Consider the following 22408-nt stretch of genomic DNA (forward strand, 5'->3'; position numbering starts at 1 on the left):
GAAAAAAAAAATATACTACAAATCCTATTTGCCAATGCAAAATATCGGATCTTTGACGACTGCGGGAATTTTTTTTTTATTTTTTATTTTTTTTTGTCTCTTGGGCAGATAGTGTCGCGGCCTCCCGACAATCCGTTGAGGGAAATCTCGCTCGTGCTTCGCTGTTCACAAGTTAATTATTTGATTCCACTACTCCGTACTCCGTACTCCGTATTGAGACCCCAGCGCCGATCGGGGCAAAAAGGAGGGAGCCTCGCTGGATTGGAATCCAAGACGGTGGACGCTTCAATGCTTATCGTTGACTGGGGGCCCTCCAATAGCTTCCTCGGGGGAAAAAAAAAAAAAGGGCGAATTATCCGTCCACAGATCGTCAATCTAGCGACGGTCGGATACACAGGGGCATCCAGACTGGGCGATAACATGGTGATTCGCACGAGGGAGCTGGCGTTATTTCAAAAAAAAAAAAAAAAAAAAGGAGAAGAAATTGCATCATCTTTCTCCGAACACATGAAAGAAAATGCGCTAGGGAATACGCCTTGCTGATATCTAATGTGCATTGCCTCGATATGGGGCTCCGATCGAGCATAAGCTGCGTTTGGACGAAAATACATCGAGACGGTTTATCCGTCTTGGTTTCACTCGACATCCTACGGAATAGCTGCTCGTTGGACACGATAAGCTCCCTCTTGAATGGCCCCGCGGAGTCTCGCTTTAAACACCCGTTTAACTCGCTGCTAATTCTTCAGACGTAGTTACATATGCGAGAAAAAAAAGCACGAGATCCATCCCCCCCCCCCCCCCCCCTCCTCCCCCTCGGGTGAACATCCGCTCCCGGCCTCTCGCCAAGATGCTCACGCGGGGGATCGCTTGTTGTTTGCGAGACTAACTAATTTCTTTACCGCCAGATTCCCATTCCATGGACCACGGGCTCGTCCTGAGCCGCAGTGCCCGCTCCATGTTGTGCAAGACGTTCATATGTATGAGTGGGTGCCCGGTATTTTCCCCATAATTAGGTTCATTTTGACGAACCCGAAAAGCAATCGCGTAAACACCCCGCTATTCGTGCAATTGGGCCTGATTATTTACTCGTCCTCTAAATAGCAGTCTGGATCAACTGCAAACTTCATTACCACATTCAATGGTCCAATTGCCTCCTGTTGGATTATCGTCGACTCCGTACTCCGTATAGCGGGTACATTCCCAGTAGCTCCGTGTCACTCAGAGCAATCAGCGACCTTCCCAGGTATCTTGCGTGTGCTGTGTTCTTGTGCATGACATACAAATGTGGTACAAACTTTATTCTCCCCACGCCGGGATGTGTTGCAGTCGAATAAACATCCCCTAAAGACTTTCCAGCTTATGCAGCATGTATGGAATTACTCGAGATGTGTAACCATAGCCGATGTGTAAATTCTTGGTGGTAGTGGTGGTGGCAAGGAGGATCGAGAAATTCGAGATTTATGGCGGTGGCTGTGGCTACGGCCATAAAAAAAGCAGGTTATAAAAAGGAACAAACAGAGACATCATGTTCGACATGGCGGACGCCCGTAAACCGATGGTTGTGGCTCTGATAAATTCAGCCGGCACCCTCCAAGAGTAAAACATTGATGAGGAAACACTTTCTCCCTTGGAAGACAGACCAATGCAAGCCGGCTCCCGGCACTTGGTGTTGTTTGCTAGAAATTCTGGCGGGTTGCGAGTTGGATAACTCCTCTTTACTCCGTACTTGTGATGCCACTTTAGCAAACAGGCTTAGCAGCCTAACTGCCTCTTGAGTGAGCCAAGGTCTTTGGAGAAGTGCACCAGGGGCCGAAGAACACTCTGCGATACGACGTTCGCTCCCCTCATCAGACCTCTTCTCCCTCCAGGGCATTTAGGAATGCCCTTTTAAGCTTTTTATCGGACGAAGCTAAGCAAATGGGGCGGAGGCTTGATTTTCTTTTTATTGCCCCCCAAAGGATCAGTGAAGCTTTTGCCTAATGAGAAGCCAGAATCCAGGCATGAAACACCAGTCTGTATCACTCTAACCGAGACACGCACTGCACACCAACGTATTATACAAAATGCCTCAAGACGGGTCATTAACAGCGAAGCTATAAAAGCTTTCGGATACATGTTGAAGCAGAAAAAGCATTTTTTTTTTTCGAAGGCTGGGACACTTTGCCGCGCATACCATACTCCGTAGAAAGAAAGAAAAAAGCGGAAAAGGGAGTCCCTCTGCGTCAATGCGTGTTTTAGGCTTTCACTTCTCCCAATGCCTCACCATATTTGACTCTTTGTCCCTTCTCGATCTTCCACACCCAGCCACCTTCTCTCTCACCGCCCGAACCGAGTTCTAGATTTTTTGGCTCGCCCATCGGTGCCTCGAAGACCAAGACAATCGAGCTACCCAGCTGGAAGCCACCCATCTCCTCACCCCGCTCCAATGCGTGGCCGCCCAGAGTCTTACTAGCGAGGTGGTACGTGGCCTCCGCATAACCGGGGTAGACTTCTCCGCGCTTGACTGCAAGAGCTGCCTGGCGGTCAGCTTCGGTGTCCGTCGTAAGACTGTTTGTGCGTAGTTCACGATCAAAGTTGATCTTGATGGAGCCGACGTTCGTTGCGCCCACCGGCGTGAAACTGAAGAAGCCCCATCTCCACCGGCCAAGGAGGACGACGCGTTCGTTGAGAGTGAAGAGGCCTGGAAGTGTTCGTTGAAGATATGGTGAGACGGAAAAGAGCTCGCCAGCGAAATGGCGTCGGCTCTCGACGACCCATGGAACTGGCGAGTGGAACCGATGGTAGTCTCCCGGTGCGAGGTAGACGACAACATAGTATAGAGCGCGATTCGAAGCTGGCTTGGGCATATACCATGGAGTTTCACTTTTTGCGAGATCGGCCTGCACGTTCACCTCGGATTTGTAGCTCGACTCGACTGATGCATCCATTGAGCTGGCTCTCTTGTCCGTGTGTCCGTCTTTCCCTCCGGAGAGAAGTGAGGGTAGAGTGTAGCTTATGCCGTTCATTTTAGCAAATTCCTCGTCTGCTTCCATGTTATCGCTGTCGGTTTTGGCATCCGTCGTGTTGCTATTCCCAGATGATCTGAGGGCGGGCTGCGCGAGCTCTGACCTTGGAGTCCCCGCGTCTCGTCCGAGGAGAGCATCGAGACTGTAAGTCACGCCTTTTACCTGCTCGACTTCCCCCTTTTCGATCATACCAAACTGCAGAATACGACCATCGGACGGAGATAGAATAGCATTTGGGTTAGGGTCTAGAGGTCGTACACCAGGCTTTAATTCTCGATAGAAAAACGCCGCGAGATTGGGATAGACGTGAAGGTCTTGTTCGGCCACTTCGCTCAAATTAACCCCGAAAATCCAGGAGTACAGTTTGAATCCCGGAACACGAAGCCAGTAAGGCAGCTCAAGTTCGTTGAAACGTCCCCATAAACGAGACATTGCCTTTAGGGGCAAAGTCGACATCATTTGCACTTGCCATGGCCCGGAAAGTCGTACTCTTTTCCTCCGTGGAACCTCCTCATATCCTTCTCCTGATTCTTGTAGTTGTTTCTCTTTCTCAGCTTTTTGGATTTTGTAGATTTGAACAAAGCCAAGATATGCGATTCCCAGTCCAACCGGAATGGAGTACCACTCAACCTTAGTCTTGCTCAGAGCAAAGCTCAGCTTGGCCCAGAATGACTGGTTTCCATTAGGACGTTCATTCTGGTTCTGTGATCCACGCTGCCAATACCTCGATGAGGAAAACTGACGGCGCAGACGGGGATATCTCCCCATATGGCTGTAGATTAAGGGGTCAACAGAGCTCTTCTCTAATGTGTGGTAAAAGCGTATCGGTCTGCTCAAGACCGTTCTCCGCGTAACAAAAAGGAGCGACATGATTCAGTAGAGCTTTACATCGGCTGGGCCGGATCGAGCAGGGTCAAAAGAGCGAGGACATGGCTGCAGTGCCGTGGTGATGAAAGGGGAGAAAATGCCCGAGAACCAAGCTTGGTGCAATGGACCTCCGGAGCGGATCGTCGCGGGCCGAGAGATTTTCCGGCGGCCGGACAAGCACCCGCGGACAACGATGAGTCTCAGTCTGGACACTGGGGTTGTCATCATGAGTCTGTGCGTGCCGTTGATGGAACTGTTGTCTGTATACTTTTGCAAGTTGACGAGGGGCTAGGGTTTTCCGGATCACTTTTGTTTGACACCCGGAAACGGAGCACACCACCTCCCTTCCGCCGTATGGTCTGAGAGCTTCCAGACTATCTCAGACAAACACTCTCGGCGCTGCCTGTTCGCTTATTGACCCTTCTGAAGAGGCCCCTGAAGAAGCCAGCATATTTCTCTCTAGAGCCACTGCTTTGGGTAGCTAATCGCGTTCTGGTGTTGTTTTCCACGCGCCCGAACATTGGCTGTTGAAGAAGCAATGGCTCTTAACCCAGGCCAAGCGGATGCAGACATCAATGCCCACTCGAGCACACCGGATGTCAATGGGCTTAGCTTACAGATACTCTCACCATCATTTAGAACATCTGCTCGAATATCTTTCAATCATGTCCGCCCTACAACAACAGTCTCGGAGCTGAAGACGATGATAACGACCGCGTTAGCGACGCGACCACCTCCGGAGTCGCAGAGATTGATTTATAGAGGCAGAGAGCTGTCAAATACCCAGGAAACGCTCACAAAAATTCTTGAGCTGGGAAATGTAAGTCGTATAACAATATGGGTGGCGTGCTTAGTTGTTGGCGCAGCTCACTGTGAATAGGGCGAAACCCACTCGATTCATCTCGTTCTCCCACCAGGAACCCCGCTGTTAGAAACTTCCGATACTAAGCCATCCTTCAAATCAGACGAGGCGCAGAGCAGGAGCGTACAAGCCTCACTCCCTCAATCGAGAACCTTCCGATCTCAGAGAATCGAAGATCTTTTGAACCCGGCCCTGACTCCTCCAGAGCTAGATCCCGAATCCAACCGGGAGGCCACAAGCCAAGGGATCTTTGGTTGCAACGCGTCTTTTCGCGCATCATCCAGTTCGAAGCTCAATGATTCCCAGACACAGAGCAGTGGGACTGGTCAGGAGTCGGATGATCGTGGAAATGCTACGTTTAGTACTACGAATGCCGTCGATCTACCTCGAGTTGGACCAAATATTTCACCAATACAGAGACTTAAGCGGGAGGCTTCGAGCGATTCTGACGTGATAGAGCCGGGGCCTTCGCACACAGGCTTACAAGGATTGCACGAAAATTCCGGGATGGGGAACTCCACCGCGTCCTCGATAAATTTGGGACGGCATCGTACGCATCGTGGCCCGGAACTCAGAACTACGAGTAATCCGGTTCCACGGTTCATTTCTAGTGCGCCTACTAGCGGAGAATATCAAGCGGGGACAAGCAGACTGCCACTTCTCTCGCAACGCATCCTTGCAATGGAGGATCAAATTGATCATGGTATAAGTCCTTCCGTGGATGAAATTTCGAGAATTCGGTTTCAACTGTATCAAATACAGGACGAGGAATATCGAAACCCTTTAAAACCCCGAGATGCCTCCTTGGAAGGCTGGCTAGGTCGAATTATAAGTGTTGCTACTAGAGCAGACCAGCTTCGAATCATGAAAGCTAGAGATTGGCAACCCAGCAATTATCACACCGGCTTAGAGTCTGCCACGGCCGGCCCTACTCCCACGGCGGCGTACCTCCTTAAGGCTCCAAACGGCGACCAGTACGTGGTGATGCGCCCCAATAATCAACCTACAGCGTCAACTCTTCGATACCGCACATCAAGGCTAGCGCCTAATATTCCCGGTCTCGTTGTTGGTGGTAATATGGCCCAGCTAGGGGCGCCTGGTCCCACAGGCCGGTTTCCTGCGAATCGTGTTTTTAGGCCACCATTGGTCCGGCGTCGGTACAGGCAATACGTTAGACCAATAAACCTTGTCGCTATCGTTCGAAGCCTTTGGTTGTTTATACGGTTATACTTCTTCAGCTATCTTATCAGTGCTCGTGGATCGTGGCTTCGTACATTTCTTGTAATGGGATCCGCTATTATTGCGATATTTTCAGAAACCAGCCTTCCTCAAAGGATTCAGCGGGTTGTGCTCGGCCCAGTCCAGCGACATCTGGAGAATCTTCTGCCTGTCGATGGTCAGCAGGCCCGAGAAGTCAATGGCACCCAGCGACCTGAAGGAGTGGATGCCAACTTTAATTTGCGCAATGAGTCTGCCAACGTTGGCCAAGGCCAAACTGTCGCTGCACAAGGTGAGCAAGGCGGAGTGTGGGAAGGGCTACGCAGTTTGGAGCGATCCATTGCAATATTCATTGCGAGTTTCGTTCCAGGTTTAAGTGAGCGTCACATCGCGGCTAGAAATGCAGCAGAAGCTGCACGGCGGAATGAAGAAGAACAGCGACAGCAGGCAGACAATCAACGCCCTGAGGAAACCCCTGATGGGACTGATGGTGTTAACATTGAGAACAACACTGACATATCGGATGTCAGATCATCTAATGAGGCCAACATGAGCGAAACTCCACAACACCAGCAGCCAGATCAAGAGCTGCGGGGTTAATGAGTGATTTATTGGATCTTCATGCATTGCGTTCTACCATCATTGTATTCTTGTTTTAAAATGAAGTCCATGATCGACATTCAGCTCGAATTAACCCTCTCTGGGTTTCTGAACTTATTTTTCTTCATGTTGTTTTCTCTTGGGTCTAGCTTGTTTCACTCAAGTGGCGCATTTTTACATGCCCCAGAGAACTAGCCATGTCGCAAAAGCGTGTATTTGACGCAGAAGGTAAGCGCCAATATTTGGCTATTTTTGTCGTTCAATTTACTTTTTAATCCATGTTGAATATCCACGAGAGATAGCTAATTATAGAGGTTGCTTTGATTTATCTACTTCTCTCGCCTTTATCAGCCATATATTAATATATATAAATTGCGCCGACTTTGGACGTTGGGAATCGAAATTCTATGCACCTGTCCGGGGTATATTCGAACAGCAGATGAAACCGTGGCACATCTATTAACAAGCCAAACAAGCAACCGATTGACTTAACGTGCAAAACATCCATAGGAGATGTATAACTAAAGCTTTGCAGAGGAAGAACCCGCAGAGCCGGCATCGCTTGCCGCACCACTGGGTGCGCTAGCAACAAGCGGAGTAGGCATCGAAAGGAAGTCTTCCTCGCCATTAAAATGCCTACGCACACAGAAAAAGTAGAAGTTAGCCATCGAAAGGATATCTTGCCCAGATCTTTTATCGACACATACCAGCCCCTCTCTTCTCCCCCGCTCAAAAACGAGCAATCACCATTCTGTACGCAGTCCCAGCCTCCACCAACTCCTCGTCCACCTCTCCAGTGGGGAATCTTCTTTCCACAAATTTCTTCGGTCTTTCCATTTACAACGTCCTGCTCGATGCCCGTCCGACTCCCAGACTTCCGTCTTGCAAACGTGCTTACACTCGCTGTAAACGGCTTAAAGTCCTCCTCTGAAGAATCGTCGGGCATATTCCCTGTCAAAGCCCTGCCCATTGCAATCAATGGCGCAGCATGCGTACATATCAATATGGAGTGACTTTGATGGTTGCGGGGATCGTCCGGATGAGATTCAGCGAAGGCCGCGAGTTCTTCATCGACAGTGGCGATGATGTGCGAGAGCGTTGTGGCTACACGGTCGTGTAGTTGGGCGATAGTTTCACCACTGGGAGAAGGGATTATCCTTGCTTTGTATTGGGTTTCGGACGGAGAGGGAGAGAGGATGGTTGGGAAGTGGGTTGCGAGGACCTCAGGAGTTGAAGGGGATGGGTGAGTGAAAAAGGATGAGGAGCCGAACCATTCTCTGAATCAGAATACTGTTAACTAGCGACCTGAATATGGCAAAATCAACCTTAAGAGTCGGCACGGCGTCGTGGTCTTACCCAAGGCCGTTTTCGATTCTAACCGTCAAGTTGATATCTGGCCTCTTCTCTGCCTCTTGGATTTTTTTCAGCCCTTCCACTGTCGGCTGGATGGTCTGCAGACATCTATAAAACGGACTGCAATACACCCTGCATGGTTTTGTCGTGAATGTTTCATGGCAAAAGTGCGCTGCTAACTCTTGCGATTGCCGAACACCTGGCTGCGTGAGTGTCGGGTCGACAGGAATGCCGGTCGGCGTTGGGTAGGTCGCATGGTAGGTACCCGTAGATAAGTCTATTGTCCAGTTTAGACGGTGCTGCAGGGCAAAGAACGACAGGTTCCGGGTCAGTGACGATTGTAGAATGGAACGGAGTGGAGCGGGGGAAGCGACAAGCGCGGAATTGGCTTACCCCATGCCGGGTGATGTAGATCGTGTCGAGTGGCATTTATAAAGATGTAAGTTATTGCCTGAGCCGTGACTATTCCTGTTCCGCAAAGTGATTCACCAGCAGCGAGAAGTTCATGTGCTTGCCGTCGCGTTAGGTGCTCCTGGCTGCTACTTATCGGATGTGGCAGAATCAATAAAACTTGGCGGTGAAGAAAATCACCTCGGCTCGGTTTCACCAAGATCTGATAATTACATTGTCTGCGCAAGAGCACGGAGTACGAAGTATCACAAGGACGTTGTCACGCGAAAAAGATTTACGGGATACAATGTACTTATATACTGCTATATGCCCCGTCTACACATGACCAAAAGGAAATCTGCTATCCATACAGAGTAGCCCGTTTGGACTCCGTCATGAAGCGAGAAGTACAACGCCATGAATCCCGGAAAAAAATTATTTCGGAAAATTTTTTAAATGGTCGTTCTAGTAGAAGAAACCAATGATCTTGCCCGCAACGTGCTTACGTCTGGCCTCCTCGTGGTCCATGATACCAGCGGAGGTGGTCAAGACGATGTAACCGAACTGACGGGAAGGAAGAAGCTTGACGACCCACTTCTCGAGCTCGCGGAGCTGGATGTTGTAGCGGGGACTGATGACACCAGTCTTATTCAGACTATAACATCATTAAATATCAGTATTACGTGACCTAATTATAATGCTTATATGTCAAGAAACGTACCGGCCATTGAGCTGGATGACGATCTTGCCAGAGCGGTGGTCATCGACTTCCTCGAACTCGCCAATGTAACCTGAAATTGCAAAGAGAACTTGTCAGTGAAATGTAGCGACGAATTAAAAGTTACCAATCACAGAGAGAAAAATAGAGCAAAATCGCAAACGACAATGCGACTGGAACATGTAAGATCATCGCAAAATTAATATATCGGGCACTTAAAGGGCAGAAATCGTGGTGTGGTTTAAAAGTCGAGACATCCGCCTAGTTATCAACCCGAAAAGAAAAGGGAAAATGTCAAACAGTGACCCGCAGCTGTGTCCTCTGAAGGAAAAATCGCAAATCCCCGGGGAAAAAAAAATCTCACATACCATGCTTCTGCATCACAGACAAGAACTTGACAATGACCTTGGAGCTAGGTCTGATCATAACCTGACGCTTTCCAGCCTTCTCGGCGTTGTTGATGGCATTGAGCGCATCATTGAGGACGCTAGTCTTGACCATTTTGGCGGTTTAAAGAAAAGGGTAGCTTTCGCCGGTGGAGATTCTCAAATCGAACGGGTCGAAGAAATTTTCCTCGTTGGGAGATGAGGTATCTAAATTTATATAAAGGGGCGAGACTCTCCCCCTTTGTTTGAAATCCCGTTCCTATCTTCCCCATATCTCAGGCAAAAGATAGGAAAAGGGATTTCAAAGGGGAAAGAAAGCGCATATATGTTAGCCTCCAGCCAGCTTTATTTATCGAGCGCAAAGAGTGCCCCCTTCGCTAGACGGGAAGAGAAGAGGGTTCTTCAGCCCGTGCTCATGGAGCACAGGGAAGAAGCGTATCATCATGTCCTGCCCATCAGTCCCACGGCATGATGATTGCTTCTTCCCAAGCTAGCTGAAGAGTATTGGATTGCAGATTGCGACATGAAGGGTCATAGTTACATACCTCGATTGACGTGGACGGCGGTGGTCTTGCGTTGGGACTGGAGATTGTCGAAAATTCCGATACCAGCTCGATGTCGAGTGGAGGTCGGGTGCGCTAACCGGCTTAGCGCGCACGGCTTAGGGCTTATCCCCTCGTGCCCTAGCTCTAACCTTATACAGTACTTATCACGTGATATAGAAGTTGGCGCCAGGCGGGACGAGGAATCATGAGGGTTGAACGATATCATACACGTCCCTGTCAGTGTTGGTAAACTGCACATTGTCATATATCAGGGCCATAGAATATTCTTCGTCTAAGTGGAGCAAAAAGTAAGGGCACAGGCGAGGGCAAGTACATGGTCTGGATGATATTACAATTTGCTCTAAAATTCAAGCTCGAAGGGGCAATCAAGTGCTGTGCCAATGTCTAAAATAGGGTAAGCGAAATCGAAGGGGGGGAATTAGGCGAAGGGGAAAAGACTGGGGAAAGGGAGAAAAGAAGAGGCTGAGAAAGCAATGTAAAATCTCCTCCATCCTCTCAAATGGCCATCCATCCGTCGTCCTTTCGCTTCTCCACACTCGCCGGAATAACAAAAATCAATATTTTAGTTTCCAAACAACCCAGTCCAAGTGAATAAATACTAGGCCGTAAGGAAGATACATGACTTAGGGGCATACATGATTTAAACGTAAGGTTGGGGGGCGGAACCCTTTCTGGAAACAAGCATCAACATATCATACTAGGGGGGTCGTGCGACAAAGGAATTAGGGTCATTGCGAGGTGGAAAGGCTGCAATGCTTGAATGCTTGCTGGCGTGGGGGCGGGCTTGTGGGTGTTCAGGGTGACGGCGAGACAGGGGGTCGATCTGCTTGGTGGGTGGGGTTATTATTATGAGTCCATGTACAAAACTCCTGTGCTGTAAAAGATATTGGATCTTCCAATCTGCATGCCGCTCAGGAAACCCCTTTATAGCAGTTCTGGGCGGCTCTTCTGTCACCCTCAAGAGTTGGACGAACTCGGCTGTCACTTTCCACTAGTGGTATAGACCATTACAGGGGGATTTAAGTGACAGTTTTCCTGTAAGTTAGGCACAATAGACCCGAGATACTGGGAAACACTGTTATCGCAAATGATATCTATGACATGGCAGCCGCAGTAGCGAGGCCGACTTGTCGTTTAACCTGTTCACGGGCCCATCGTGCAGTCTCAATTGTGCGACCACCGTAGTCCCGATTGGATCGGGTTTCTCTTACAAGGCCGGAGACAAACTCGTTGCGGAATAGGGATGCAAATTCACCGTTGGGGAACACATCGGCCAAGTCACTTGCTCCCATTAGCCTAGAAAAAGACCGATATGTGAGAAGTGAGAAACGTACCCAATTACACCCATGGTGGACCTCATCAAACCCTCACTTCTGGTGCCCTCGTGAGCGATATGGCTAATGAGCTGGAATATCGACTCAACAAAAGGTGTTAAGTTATTAGCTAGTAAACGTGAGTTCTCATGTTTGGTAAAATAAGTTAAGGGTTTACTCACCATTGGGCGTACCCTTGTAGGCAAGAAGTATGCCACCCCAAGCATCCATGATGCCTTCACGAAGAGAAGTGACGTAGTCAAGGGTGTCCTGAGATAAATCGTTGCCGACAGTAACGCCTGACGCCTGTTGAAGAACCTGACCCACGACTGGTAAGTATGTCTCGAAATTAGTTCCAATAGCTTGTGCGATGTCGCCAAATGTCAAAAGAATAGCAGGTTTCAGCTGATTGGTAATCGTCGTGCTCTTGAGATTCGGTTATTAGCGCATTTCATAACGGAGAAGCGGAAGGCACTTACTCTCAGTAGATTGAGGAGGTAATTCATGAATGTATCGCAGAAGGGCTGGGCCTTTTCGTTTAATGCTCGAGTGATATCGCTTACTAGGCCGATAGCCATAGAGCATAGACCAGGTTCTTCCTGGTTACCCAGAGCACTGTACAGGAATGGTGTGAAGGCCTCCATGTACTTCAAGAAGTCTTCTTCTACGGGGCTGGCAATTGCACCGACAGTGGCAAACACGACGTCAGGCACGCTGGATTTCGCAGGCAGTGTGGACAAGACCTTAAGCATAAGGTGCATGATCCGGTCTGCCTGTGGTTTTATTTCGGTTTCTAACCGTTGCACAATAGCCTTGACAAAAAGTAAGCGACAAAAGATTGTGAGTTCTCGGGGGTTGAGGACAACTTACGAGAAGGACACTGGTAAGGCTCGTCTGGAGTTCTTCTAGTGTGATCCGGTCTTCAACACTGACTACCTGTTGTTGCATAGGAACAGTGCGCTCCAGTCTTTCCATGATGACGTCGACCAGGCTGACAATCACAGGCAGACAATCAGTGGCAGCGTTTGTAACAAATGTCGAGAGAACCTCATATGCGGCCGTTCGGAGAAGGTTGTCCGCGTCGGGTCTAGATACAGAAAAGTTAGTGATCGCGTCAAGAATAGTCTTGGGTTCACACACCTCTCAGTGGCGGCAAGCAATGAGCTGACGCTATCCTTAAAATGCTTAGAGAATTCACTGGTCTCAGCGCCGGGTTCACCAGCAAAGCGGTCTGAGATATTCTGCAACGCCCAGCAGCAAGATCCAGCAATCTTGGGGCTACTTGCCAAACCGCTGAACAGACATGAAATAAGAGGGTGCAGGTGCATGCTGACATCAATTGACTCCGGGCAGAATTCGGTGATTCGACCAAGGGCGTATGCAGCTGAATCTTTTACATGAATGACCTTATCATCCATCATCTGAATTAGGACAGGGAGGGCCTGCTTAACAAGCGGATCGAGAGTTTCAAATTCTGGTCCCTCCATGATGGCACCAAACGATGATACGGCCGCATCACGACGGTGCCAGTCGTCATTTCTAAGGTTGGCTTCCACAAATGCTAGAACAGGAGGTATCACATCAGCATGGACACAGCTGGCATATAATTCAAGCGCTTGGTAAGCGGCCCGCGAGATATTATAATCGTCATCAGAAGCGTCTTCGTCTTGTTTGGTCATCAATTCCAACAGCACTGGGACGACCTCCCGGCAAGCAATGCGAGCGAAGTTGAAGAATGGGCGAATAATCGACGATCCTTCGGTTTTCGCCTAGGGGCAGTGAATCAGTCATATGAATGTTGATGGTGAAGAACATGATCTTGTACTCACCAGTCTATTATCATCTTCGATAGCAGCCTCTTCTTCGCAGACGGTACACCAGAACTCGATGGCGAGCTTGGCAACATCCTCTTCTTCACTCTTCATTCCCAAGACCGTGAGTCCGAAAAGAGCCTTTTCCATATAAAATCGCATCTTGTCGTAATAGCTACTCATAATACGGTTCAAACAACCAAACGCGCCGCTCTGTATTCTAACATCGTTTGACTGTGTGGCCTCGCAAATAACCTGCATTATGTAGTTGCGTTCTCCTTCATTTTCAAAATTGGATCTCACAAACTCTATGGCGTCGCTCAATGCTGTGATGGCCGCATTCCGAACATCGTTATTCGGCTCTTCTTTTCTTGCTCCTTGCACAACCGCAGTTAGGATGGCGTTTGAATGGGAATTCAGACTCTCTCTGAGATCTGGATCTTCAGATTCGCAAATAAATCCAATAGTAACGAGGGAGGATTGTTTCAAGCGATCCGATCCACCGCTAACATTTTGAACCAGATTATTCATTAGCTCAGGCCATTCATTTCGGGGAAGTTCGATCGCCGCAATAGAAGCAATAAATTGACCAGCGGACTGTCCGGCTCGTGAATCAGGGGAGGCCAAAGTCTTCAAAGCTAGGTCCTTCACCCCGCTTTTAACCTGTGGATTAACCTGGTGAACCCATCTCCCTTGAACTTCTCTCAATCTGGCGAGATCGCGATATGAAAAGGAGTTTTTCAGCGCTATACCAGCCGCTGTTCTGATAGCGGGAGCCGCAGATTCATTTGCAAGTTCACCTGCTAGGGTAGTGAGGTATCCAGCCTATCGATCAAAAAAAGCAAAAAAGTGGATTTAAGTTAGCCAAGTAGGCGACAGACACCAGATATAGGCGCGGGAGGCCCAAAATACAACTGTATCCGACCACGATTGGGGAGACATGGAGAGAGAGACGTACGAAGTCGACTTCAGCAGCATGTAGCAACTGTTGTTCAGCGTTTTGACGAGTTGCGGCATCTGAAGGGCGAAGCGCCGGGTTAGTCGATCGGCATAATTTCTTGAAAGACTCAATCGGAGGGGAGGACATAGCATACCTGGTGAAAGGGTGCCAGCCAGCACCTGATTGACATCCATGGCTGGTCCTCAGAACTTAGATGTGCCTTTTTTTTTTTTTTTTTTCAACCTGCAATAAAAGGCGAGGAAGAGACTCAGAAACCCTGTTTTTTATACGGCCGTGTTCCGCACGATTAAGGATTCCACAACATACCAGAAGTCAAACTAAGAGAGAAGAAGGAAGTGGGAAAAAAGAAAGGGTCGAAGATAAAATGATAAAACAGTGAAGTTCTAGTGGCTTTTTGAGGTGATCTGTCTGGGAGAGCAGCCTCAAGAGGTGGTTGTTGGAAAAGAGTAAACAAGCAGATAGCGAAAAAGTGGGCCAGATCAACCGCCCTTTCGCCCTTCAGCGCCGTCAGTCACCAGGAGCGCCTATGCCCACGCACCGCTTCCTGTGCACACGGCACCTAGACTCGATCCGGCCTGGCGCATGCAAAACTTGCTCCCCCGCGGTGCTTAACTCCACGCAGGCGAACCTATCAAAGGGCTGGGAAAAGAACCAGATGGCTGAAGGCCTCTTCTAGAATCTGCATCATACGAGCGTTTGGGGGGCCGCGACGAGCAGTAGATTACATCCTTAGAAACCCTGCACCTAAGACCTAAGCTCTAGTGGAAATATCCCTTTGACCAGGGCGCGAGTGCAGGCAACAGTTGCATGGGGGTGTCCCTAGCAAAAGGACTGTGCCCACGGCTTTGTGTCACAGCAGTTGCCTGCCAAGTCTTGCAGCCCTCCCCCGCGAGTCTGACGGAGCTCCCCGTCTCCCATCTAATCATCACTCTCCCTCCAGGGGCAAGTTGCCAGTCCTCCCACGACCGTCATTTAGTTACTCAATCATCTTCATCTCCTTCTCCAGATCTCTCCGTTCAAAAAAAAAAGAAAAGATTTCGATACGTAGGGTTGCCAAAGACTACACCAGACAAAGGAGTATCAACCTTGAAGCTTTCGGATCTAGGAGCAGTTTGGTCACCTTACTGGCGTACGATATGAAGATCAGGCCAATGATCTAAACGTATCGCCAGAGTTTGGATTACATGGGAGCTTGGCCAGCGTAAGGACAAGCGTATTCTGATTCTCATGGCCGTTAGAAAATGCTGAAACACTCGCGACAGCTTGGATGTGTCATAGAGGGGCCTTTTTCTATCGTAGCTATGTGGAAGTGATCATCCGGACATAATATCATCTCTCTGTTCATCCGCCTGCTCATCGAAGTTCTCTCCCATTTCTTCTTCTCCACTGGCGTCTTTTTCTTCATCATCTCTATCGTCCATGCTGTCGATGTCAAAGACAGAATACCACTGTCTGTCCGAGTACAGAGCGCAAACAACTCTCCTGCCCGGGCGGCCGTTTACTTCTATGCGCAGCGGGTCCCTATTTTTATCTTGTGGAAATGTATGCCGCACAAAGGTCACGTGGTGCGATCGAGGATCAAATATGTCGAGGTGAGTGATTTGATCCGATGGCGGCGGTTGATCAGAGTTGCCATCCTTTACATATTTGGGTGAGAATAAAGGATCCTTATCAGGTTGGTATGGAAAATGAATGAGGTACTTTGCCCCTGGTATATCTGGTGACTGGGTTAGTAAACGAAACCGGTCAAAGACATGGGTCGGACTTACTTCCATCGGACCAGAGGAGCATGATCGTTCCGTCTTCAACAAACTTAACATCCATGATAGTGCCTTGTCGGAGACTGATCGTCGCCGTAAGAAGAGTCTCTGTCGAGCTCACCCCATTGATAGTGGTGAGAACAGCACGCTCGAGGTAGACTAAAAGATACCGTCAGCGGCCTGGGAATAAGGATAGAGCCTGTGGGAGTACTCACGTATGAAAGGGCATGTTTTAGATCTCGCTGCTGCGAAAACTGAAACCGCGGGTGTGCCTTCGTCATTCTTGTAACCTTGTTAGAATCCTAACCACTTGCCAAACGAGTGTTCGAGCGGTCTTCACACGTACCCAATAATTCATCGTCATGTCGACAGTTTCTTGGCCGAAGTCTTTGCCCAAACTCAGGATACTTCTTTCTAAAATGCTCCTTCGTTGTGTTTCGGCGATGCGCCTGAATACCCTTTCGAACTGGACGCTTAGCCGGTCGGTAAGGTCACTCAGCATCGGGGCCTCCACGACCTCTCCGGCCTTCCGCTTGTCCAGCTTCTGTAATATCTTCTTGTAAATCTCATAGAACACACCACCTTCATCAACACTTCTCCATCGATTATTGCCCGGTTCTAGTGTCCTTGGTTGAATAAAATCGAGTAAAGCACTTCGCGTCAAAGCCCCTTGGATATAACTCAAGGTTTGCGCATGGTCAATTGCATCCGCTTTTTCCATTAGTTCTTCCGCAGTGGAAGATAGAGGATCCGCGCCCTGAAGGTCGATCTCATATCGCAACCACCGAGAAAACGCGAAGAATTGAACAAGTTCGTGTCCGCTGTTTACCATGACCTTATGTCCTAGGAGCGTGAGGCAATCAATTGTGGCGAGACATTCTTTGAGATCTGTCGTATCCAGGCCCAGTACTGGGCTCAGCTTGTGGAACTTCGACAGCCCTATCAAGCGGCTAAGGAGAACACTGCACCTCTCTAGCGCTGGTAGAAGGCACTCATGAATCAAGCGTCTGGTCGTTTCGTACCCACCAAGAACTGCCTTTTCCCATCGTTTATGACCCTGATAATAATTTGTCAGCTCAGGAAATAACTATATCAATACAAAAAGCATTCAAGTCCCCATACCCTTTCGCCTACTTGATCCACCAGAAATTCCTTAAGAGGCTCGAAGCAGTCGCCAGTGACAGCCAAATGGTAAGCAGCAGTGACAAAATCGCACATTAGCTTTTCCTGCAAGTCTTCATTTATGTTCCTGAGATATCGCCCCGGTAAATCTTGGGCATTCTTCCACTCTAAATGAATTTGTGTCTGCACTTGCTTAATATACCGTAGAAGGTTCTGTAACTGTGTCACTTTAGAGGCCAGCACAGAGAGATATCTTCCGGACTTAGTGATAAATAGAAGATCCAAGGAAAAGATCCATAGGCGCTCGCTTTCTCGGGGATTGGTGGCAAACAGAAAAGCATGTGTCGAGCTCATTGGGTGGGATGCATGAACGAGGGCGCGTGCATCCGCAGAGTTATCAAATGACTTTCGAACATTTATAGAGCCTATTTCAAATGAATCGAATATCCGTATATGAATAGTGCCATCGTTGAATCCTACAAGTAAGACATCAACAGAGTCGGAGTTCTTATTGCCCGAATGAAATACCGAATCAATCGACGCCCGAGAGCTGAATATATCATCACTAGCAAATCGTTAATTCTATATCAATACCTATCAATTCTACGCTTGGATAAGGGCAAAGTAAACTAAACTATATACTTACTCATCCCCCGTGGAGGGTAACGTGCTCAATTTCGGTAGAGAGCGATCTATATCCAACAAAGCCAACTCACGCGGTAGATCAGCCTTGATGTATGGAATCTTCGATAACGGTGTCTCAGGGGCAAGCATATCTTCAACTGTAACCCGCCCCTGGGAGTCTTCCACAGTCCTTGCAGCCGTTTTGCTATCCGTCAGGTTTACCCCCCAACCCAAGCAGCAAATCGAGGCCGACAACTTGGAGCCCGGGTCCCGCGGGGAAACTCCCGGACCATATGCCGGGGCCGGCTTGCACGCCAGAACATGCACGGTCTTTCCGCTGTACGCACTTAAAATACGGACATTATTATCCGAAGTGCCCACAGCGAGAAGATGACCTGTACAACACGAGTCAGAAGCGAGAAACCCAAAAGAAACTTTGCGTGTTTGAATATGAAACCAAAATCCACACAATCAAACAAATTGAACTTCGAAAGAGCCCTCACCATTGGCTTTCCACTTCAGCGCCTTCACTTTCAGTCCCTCCCCTCCGCCACGCGCAAACCCGCCAAACACCTTCTGCCCATTCAGCCGGAAAACATGAACCTGCTCATCTTCCGTCGCAAGCGCGACCAAGTCCATAGTAGGGCAGTACGTCAAGATATCTGGCTTGCACTTTGCGGTTAACTGCTTCTCCGACACCGAAGCAAGCTGGGCGGGCTTCGTTTCTTCCTCAGCATCTTCATTTTCTTGCCTTGATATCCAAGTGTCGTCTTCGGGTGCCTGCATGGGATGGGTAGTTTTGAGGGTGCCAAATTGAAGGTCATGAATCTGAGTTTCTATAATTAAATTAATTCAAGAGTTGAACATTAGAGGATATTTAGTCGTCGCGGAGTACTTCGTACACGGGTTCAGTCTGCATGAAGCATTGACCGGGGGAAGTTGAGCTTAAGCTTCAACCTTACACGATCTTATCGATAACAACCCACACCCAGCTCTCAGCGTGTGTACTTAACTCCACCTCCCCTACTCTGGTTCACGGTGTAAACGACAAACACGACATGCTTGTTGTTAAATTATGATTAAATTTTCCTGCTAAATGCTCTCTATGCGCGACGCCTATAATTACAAGAGCATATAAATGCTACTTGAACAGCATCACAGACACCTATATATCAAAAACATGTACCTATATCCAAAGCCCGAGACAAAAGACAAGATATCAAGCTACAAGACGTGCCAAGACAGCAGCTTCAGGTTCTATACAACCTCACTGTATATACTTCAAACGAATCAATGTCTGCCTTTCCCATTAACATTGATCATATTTCCTAAATAGCTCAACTCGTCCATCAGTTCTTGCATCATGGTCTGCACATGGAGTGAAGGAAGTCGGGCACCGCCTGCTTCCACCTCCGGTTTTAACTGCATTCCACTAGCTCGCGGTGTTGGAAGCCCAGAGTCCAGCACCTGTCGATCGTGAGAATGTGCTTTCAAGTCTGAGACCGGACCATACGCAGTTTGTGGCTTCTTAGTAATATGCAGCCCCGAGACCCGAAAATTAGGTAAAGACTCTTCTGCGACGGGGGTGGGAGACGATGGAATGTCGTTTTTGCAGATACGAGGTAAAGACAGGTTAAAATCGTCGGTGATACGTAAACCGGCAAAATTTGGGAGAGTTTTGTCAGTGAGCGGAGGCTCTGAAGCCTCGCTGGTCCCAACGCTCTGGTTAGAAGACAGAGAGCTATCATTATAAAACGTCGAACTGGAAGTCATTGAACTCGGCGATACAGCGTCGGTGTCGGTGCTGCATTCCGAGAAGTGACTGACATTAGGATGTAGGAAGGAGTCGGGTGATGTATCCGGAGATGCGGCAGTAGATGCCGAAAAGTGGCTTTGCAAGGCTTCCATATCGAGCATAGGGGATCGGAAGGCACCTATTCTATGTAGCTCTTCATCGAGGACCGACGACGGACTGTTCGGAAGTGTAGGCAGCCGCTTCTCATTCAGATTTACAGTGCTTCCGATGTCCAATTTGCAAGGCACGACCAACGATGGCGGATCATCTGGGTCAAGCTCTTCTCTGGACGCTCTGGAATCTCCTCGGTCCGGACTAATGCCACGAGATGGAATTGCGGCTAGAGGGCTTTTGTCAAACCTGACTGGGGCTCTTAAGGGGGATCGATTTCTTCGAGATTTGAGTTCGCTTCCGCAGGGCGAGACAGCCCTCCTCTCCCCGTACCTTTCGGCTGGGACGTTCAGGTTTTGCGCTGAACGCGCAGCTGCCGGCCAGTTATGCGAAGGGGATGACGCATTGCCTCGAGGGCTCCTCCCTCTGGAATAGTCGACCCTATTACCTCGATTGCTCTCTGATTCATTCATGCGCCACGGTTTACCATTGTCTTCATCCTTTCCACCTGAGCGAGGGGGTTTAAAGTTCCAAAGAGCAGTCCGAAGAGCATTACTCCTTGTCGAAGATTCGGATGAGGGACTCATATCCAGGTTCAATTTTGCAGGAACCCGTAACCTTCGACGTTCTGCAAGCTCTCGCGGGTGTGATGCACTCCTCCCGTGAACTGGATGCTGAGGTGAAGCTAATATAGGTGAAGTCAATGCGTCACGAATACGAGTGGCCCCCGTGGATGTAAGGAGACGAGGAAGCTTTGGTCGCGGTGGAGGCCTGGGGTTAAGATATTTGTCATCGGGGTTCATCGTCTGGGGAATTGAGCGCTGCGATGCCATGCTGGTCTCACGTTTATGCCGTCGGGTGTCGATCGAAGGGAGATGGATTGGGACATTCAGGACATTGATTGGTTGGCCAGGAAGAAGCGGACAGGAAGTGGTCCACGGCTCAGCTTCATCATAGTAATCAACATCGTTGTCAAGACGATACTGGGTCGAAGAAAAGCCCCAAGTCAGATAAATTGACATAAAATCATGCAAACGCAAAAAGGAGTTTTACATACGTAGTACCAATATGTGCCGCCCATCTTCAGCCCACCGTCACGACCCGGCTGTGTAGCAGTGAGATTACCATCGCAGATTATATTTGTGAATACGTGGCATCCTCTCCAATGGTCCGCTCCGATTCTTGTGTCCCTTTCCATGGTGTACTCTTTCGAGAAATTGTCCCACGACCCAAGTAGCTTCACCGAACTTGTATTCGGCGGGGTTCGGCTGCACAAATCACACCGACGGTCAGCGAGACTCTGAATCGCACAGAGGGAAGACAAGCTCACAGCATAAATGTTATTAGGGTTGTTGCAGATGCCGAAACCATTCTGGCGATTAGGTGGGTATATTAAACGAATTAATGTGACCGGATCCAGCCAGGCGAATGAACTCCAAGAAACTGGGAAGAACTCCGAAAAAATGCTATATACTCCGTACTTTAGTCACAGAAACTGCACGAACGCTACAATAACAATGATAGAACCAGCATGAAAGATTGTACGGAGCACGGCACAATAAAAAAAAAGAAAGAAAGGCAAAACAAAAAGAAAGAAAAAGGAACGAGTCAAGTTTCAACAATGACGCTTCAAGGACGCTTCAAGCTCTTTCAACCCAGAGCATCATTCAGGGCCAAGCTGGTTATATTATTATAGTGGAACAGGGCAAGGAGTGCTGAACGAGCTTTCGATTGTTATTTTTATCGTCAAAGACAGCTTGGAGTGTTTCAAAGTAGGGATGAAATCTGCTTCAGGTTCCTGAGAGAGGCAACCCATTCCACACGCTGTGGGGCTCGGGAGGAAGATGGATCAACGATGCGATCTCGGGAGCAACGACCGGCGCTTGGGAGAATATCTCGGCACCAGGGACGGAGTACGGCGTAACTTGAGGCCCTTGTGCTCAGAGCCAAGGCAACACGTTTACTGGAGTCAATTCCTCCGTCAAAATACCATAATTTCCGGACGGAGGGCGAAGCTCTGCTTGAAACGTCACGAGCGGCTGTTGAAACGGAGAGTAAGCAGCACAACCTCCCCCAGGGTGGAAGAGATCCCAGGTTCGAGTTTGAGAGGAAAACACCATGGCGCCAAAAATAAAGCCCCAGCAACCTAGGCAACGTCGAGCTTGGGCAGCGCAAACCTGTTTTTGCTGTCCGCTAACTTTTAGTCCACGAATGGCCTCGAGCCTGAGGTTCATCGGTGCGGCCAGTTGGAAGGCTTGCCTGCTTGCGTGCACGTGCTCCGGGGCGGCTCCGCGCAGCGCCAATGGAGGCGTTCCCGAATTTCGATTGGCCAGACTCGATTAAAAATTAGTGCTGATTCAGCTAGATAGGCCAATCACAAGGCAGAAAGGTGCAGCTCAGCTGCTCAAACGGGTAAGCAGGTCCACTCTGCAATCGAGTGCATCTGGCCAATCGGAGAAATTCATGGCGACCTCCGAGCCGAAGTCAAAAGTAATTCGAGCTCTGACTGTCTAATTAAAACATAGCATTGCGATGGCCAGAAAGTGGTGCCTTCGCCGTTGCCATCTCATCTGAATGTATGGAGTATGTAGTACTAAAGCCCCATATATTATATGGATGTATGTACTCCGTATGTACTGCACATACTTTGTATGGAGTACATATATGGTTATAGAGACGGAGCAGTTACACACTTTGCATGGAACGAAGGCCGCAAGTGGAGAGAAGGAATTGACATACATGTTTGTTGCAATCGATATTAAAAAAAAAAAAAAAAAACCAACCCTTAATTTCAAAGAAACAGAGCCCCCATATGCAGATGAACAGGAGGTGGCGCCATCCAGATGTGCTCAGGAGTCGAATTATGTATATTTAACAACGGCATACCGCATGGGCTTTGCCAATCAAATAGAAACAAAAGCGGAGCGGCATACGAAACTACACTGC

The 22408-nt window shown here is 48.8% G+C and overlaps 7 protein-coding genes across 7 annotated transcripts; 1 reads left to right on the plus strand and 6 right to left on the minus strand.

The window, feature by feature from the left end:
* Positions 1 to 1900: 1900 nt before the first annotated feature.
* Positions 1901 to 3974, minus strand: PSD1 (phosphatidylserine decarboxylase 1). The gene has a single exon (XM_003068960.2). It carries the CDS (start codon positions 3873 to 3875, stop codon positions 2235 to 2237), a length of 1641 nt encoding a protein of 546 aa, XP_003069006.2. The 5' UTR covers positions 3876 to 3974; the 3' UTR covers positions 1901 to 2234.
* On the plus strand, positions 1954 to 6848 carry D8B26_005591 (uncharacterized protein). The gene is made up of 2 exons (XM_003068959.2): positions 1954 to 4692; positions 4753 to 6848. The coding sequence occupies exons 1-2, from the start codon at positions 4411 to 4413 to the stop codon at positions 6550 to 6552; spliced, it is 2082 nt and encodes a 693-aa protein (XP_003069005.2). The 5' UTR covers positions 1954 to 4410; the 3' UTR covers positions 6553 to 6848.
* Positions 6849 to 7073: 225 nt separating this feature from the next.
* On the minus strand, positions 7074 to 8334 carry D8B26_005592 (uncharacterized protein; the record flags this gene model as incomplete). Its single annotated transcript, XM_003068958.2, has 4 exons — positions 7074 to 7188; positions 7260 to 7829; positions 7909 to 8204; positions 8299 to 8334. 4 exons carry the CDS (start codon positions 8332 to 8334, stop codon positions 7074 to 7076), a joined length of 1017 nt encoding a protein of 338 aa, XP_003069004.2.
* Positions 8335 to 8573: 239 nt separating this feature from the next.
* On the minus strand, positions 8574 to 10016 carry RPS22 (40S ribosomal protein S22). Its single transcript, XM_066124930.1, has 4 exons — positions 9945 to 10016; positions 9382 to 9606; positions 9017 to 9086; positions 8574 to 8950 (listed from the first exon to the last, which is right to left on the minus strand). The coding sequence occupies exons 2-4, from the start codon at positions 9512 to 9514 to the stop codon at positions 8761 to 8763; spliced, it is 393 nt and encodes a 130-aa protein (XP_065981011.1). The 5' UTR covers positions 9515 to 9606; positions 9945 to 10016; the 3' UTR covers positions 8574 to 8760.
* A 169-nt stretch (positions 10017 to 10185) lies between these two features.
* Positions 10186 to 14439, minus strand: KAP95 (karyopherin beta). The gene is made up of 9 exons (XM_003068956.2): positions 14184 to 14439; positions 14048 to 14106; positions 13108 to 13914; positions 12419 to 13047; positions 12149 to 12365; positions 11758 to 12090; positions 11461 to 11704; positions 11300 to 11408; positions 10186 to 11246 (listed from the first exon to the last, which is right to left on the minus strand). The coding sequence occupies exons 1-9, from the start codon at positions 14221 to 14223 to the stop codon at positions 11060 to 11062; spliced, it is 2625 nt and encodes an 874-aa protein (XP_003069002.1). The 5' UTR covers positions 14224 to 14439; the 3' UTR covers positions 10186 to 11059.
* An 840-nt stretch (positions 14440 to 15279) lies between these two features.
* On the minus strand, positions 15280 to 18365 carry D8B26_005595 (uncharacterized protein). Its single transcript, XM_003068955.2, has 7 exons — positions 18060 to 18365; positions 17579 to 17951; positions 16933 to 17497; positions 16157 to 16867; positions 16026 to 16092; positions 15820 to 15969; positions 15280 to 15767 (listed from the first exon to the last, which is right to left on the minus strand). Exons 1-7 carry the CDS (start codon positions 18340 to 18342, stop codon positions 15364 to 15366), a joined length of 2553 nt encoding a protein of 850 aa, XP_003069001.2. The 5' UTR covers positions 18343 to 18365; the 3' UTR covers positions 15280 to 15363.
* A 258-nt stretch (positions 18366 to 18623) lies between these two features.
* D8B26_005596 (uncharacterized protein) lies at positions 18624 to 21604 on the minus strand. Its single transcript, XM_003068954.2, has 3 exons — positions 20793 to 21604; positions 20520 to 20730; positions 18624 to 20445 (listed from the first exon to the last, which is right to left on the minus strand). The coding sequence occupies exons 1-3, from the start codon at positions 20831 to 20833 to the stop codon at positions 18847 to 18849; spliced, it is 1851 nt and encodes a 616-aa protein (XP_003069000.2). The 5' UTR covers positions 20834 to 21604; the 3' UTR covers positions 18624 to 18846.
* Positions 21605 to 22408: the final 804 nt, after the last annotated feature.

This window comes from Coccidioides posadasii, chromosome 3 (assembly GCF_018416015.2).
Source record: "Coccidioides posadasii str. Silveira chromosome 3, complete sequence".
In the NCBI taxonomy this organism is placed as follows: Eukaryota; Fungi; Ascomycota; class Eurotiomycetes; order Onygenales; family Onygenaceae; genus Coccidioides; species Coccidioides posadasii.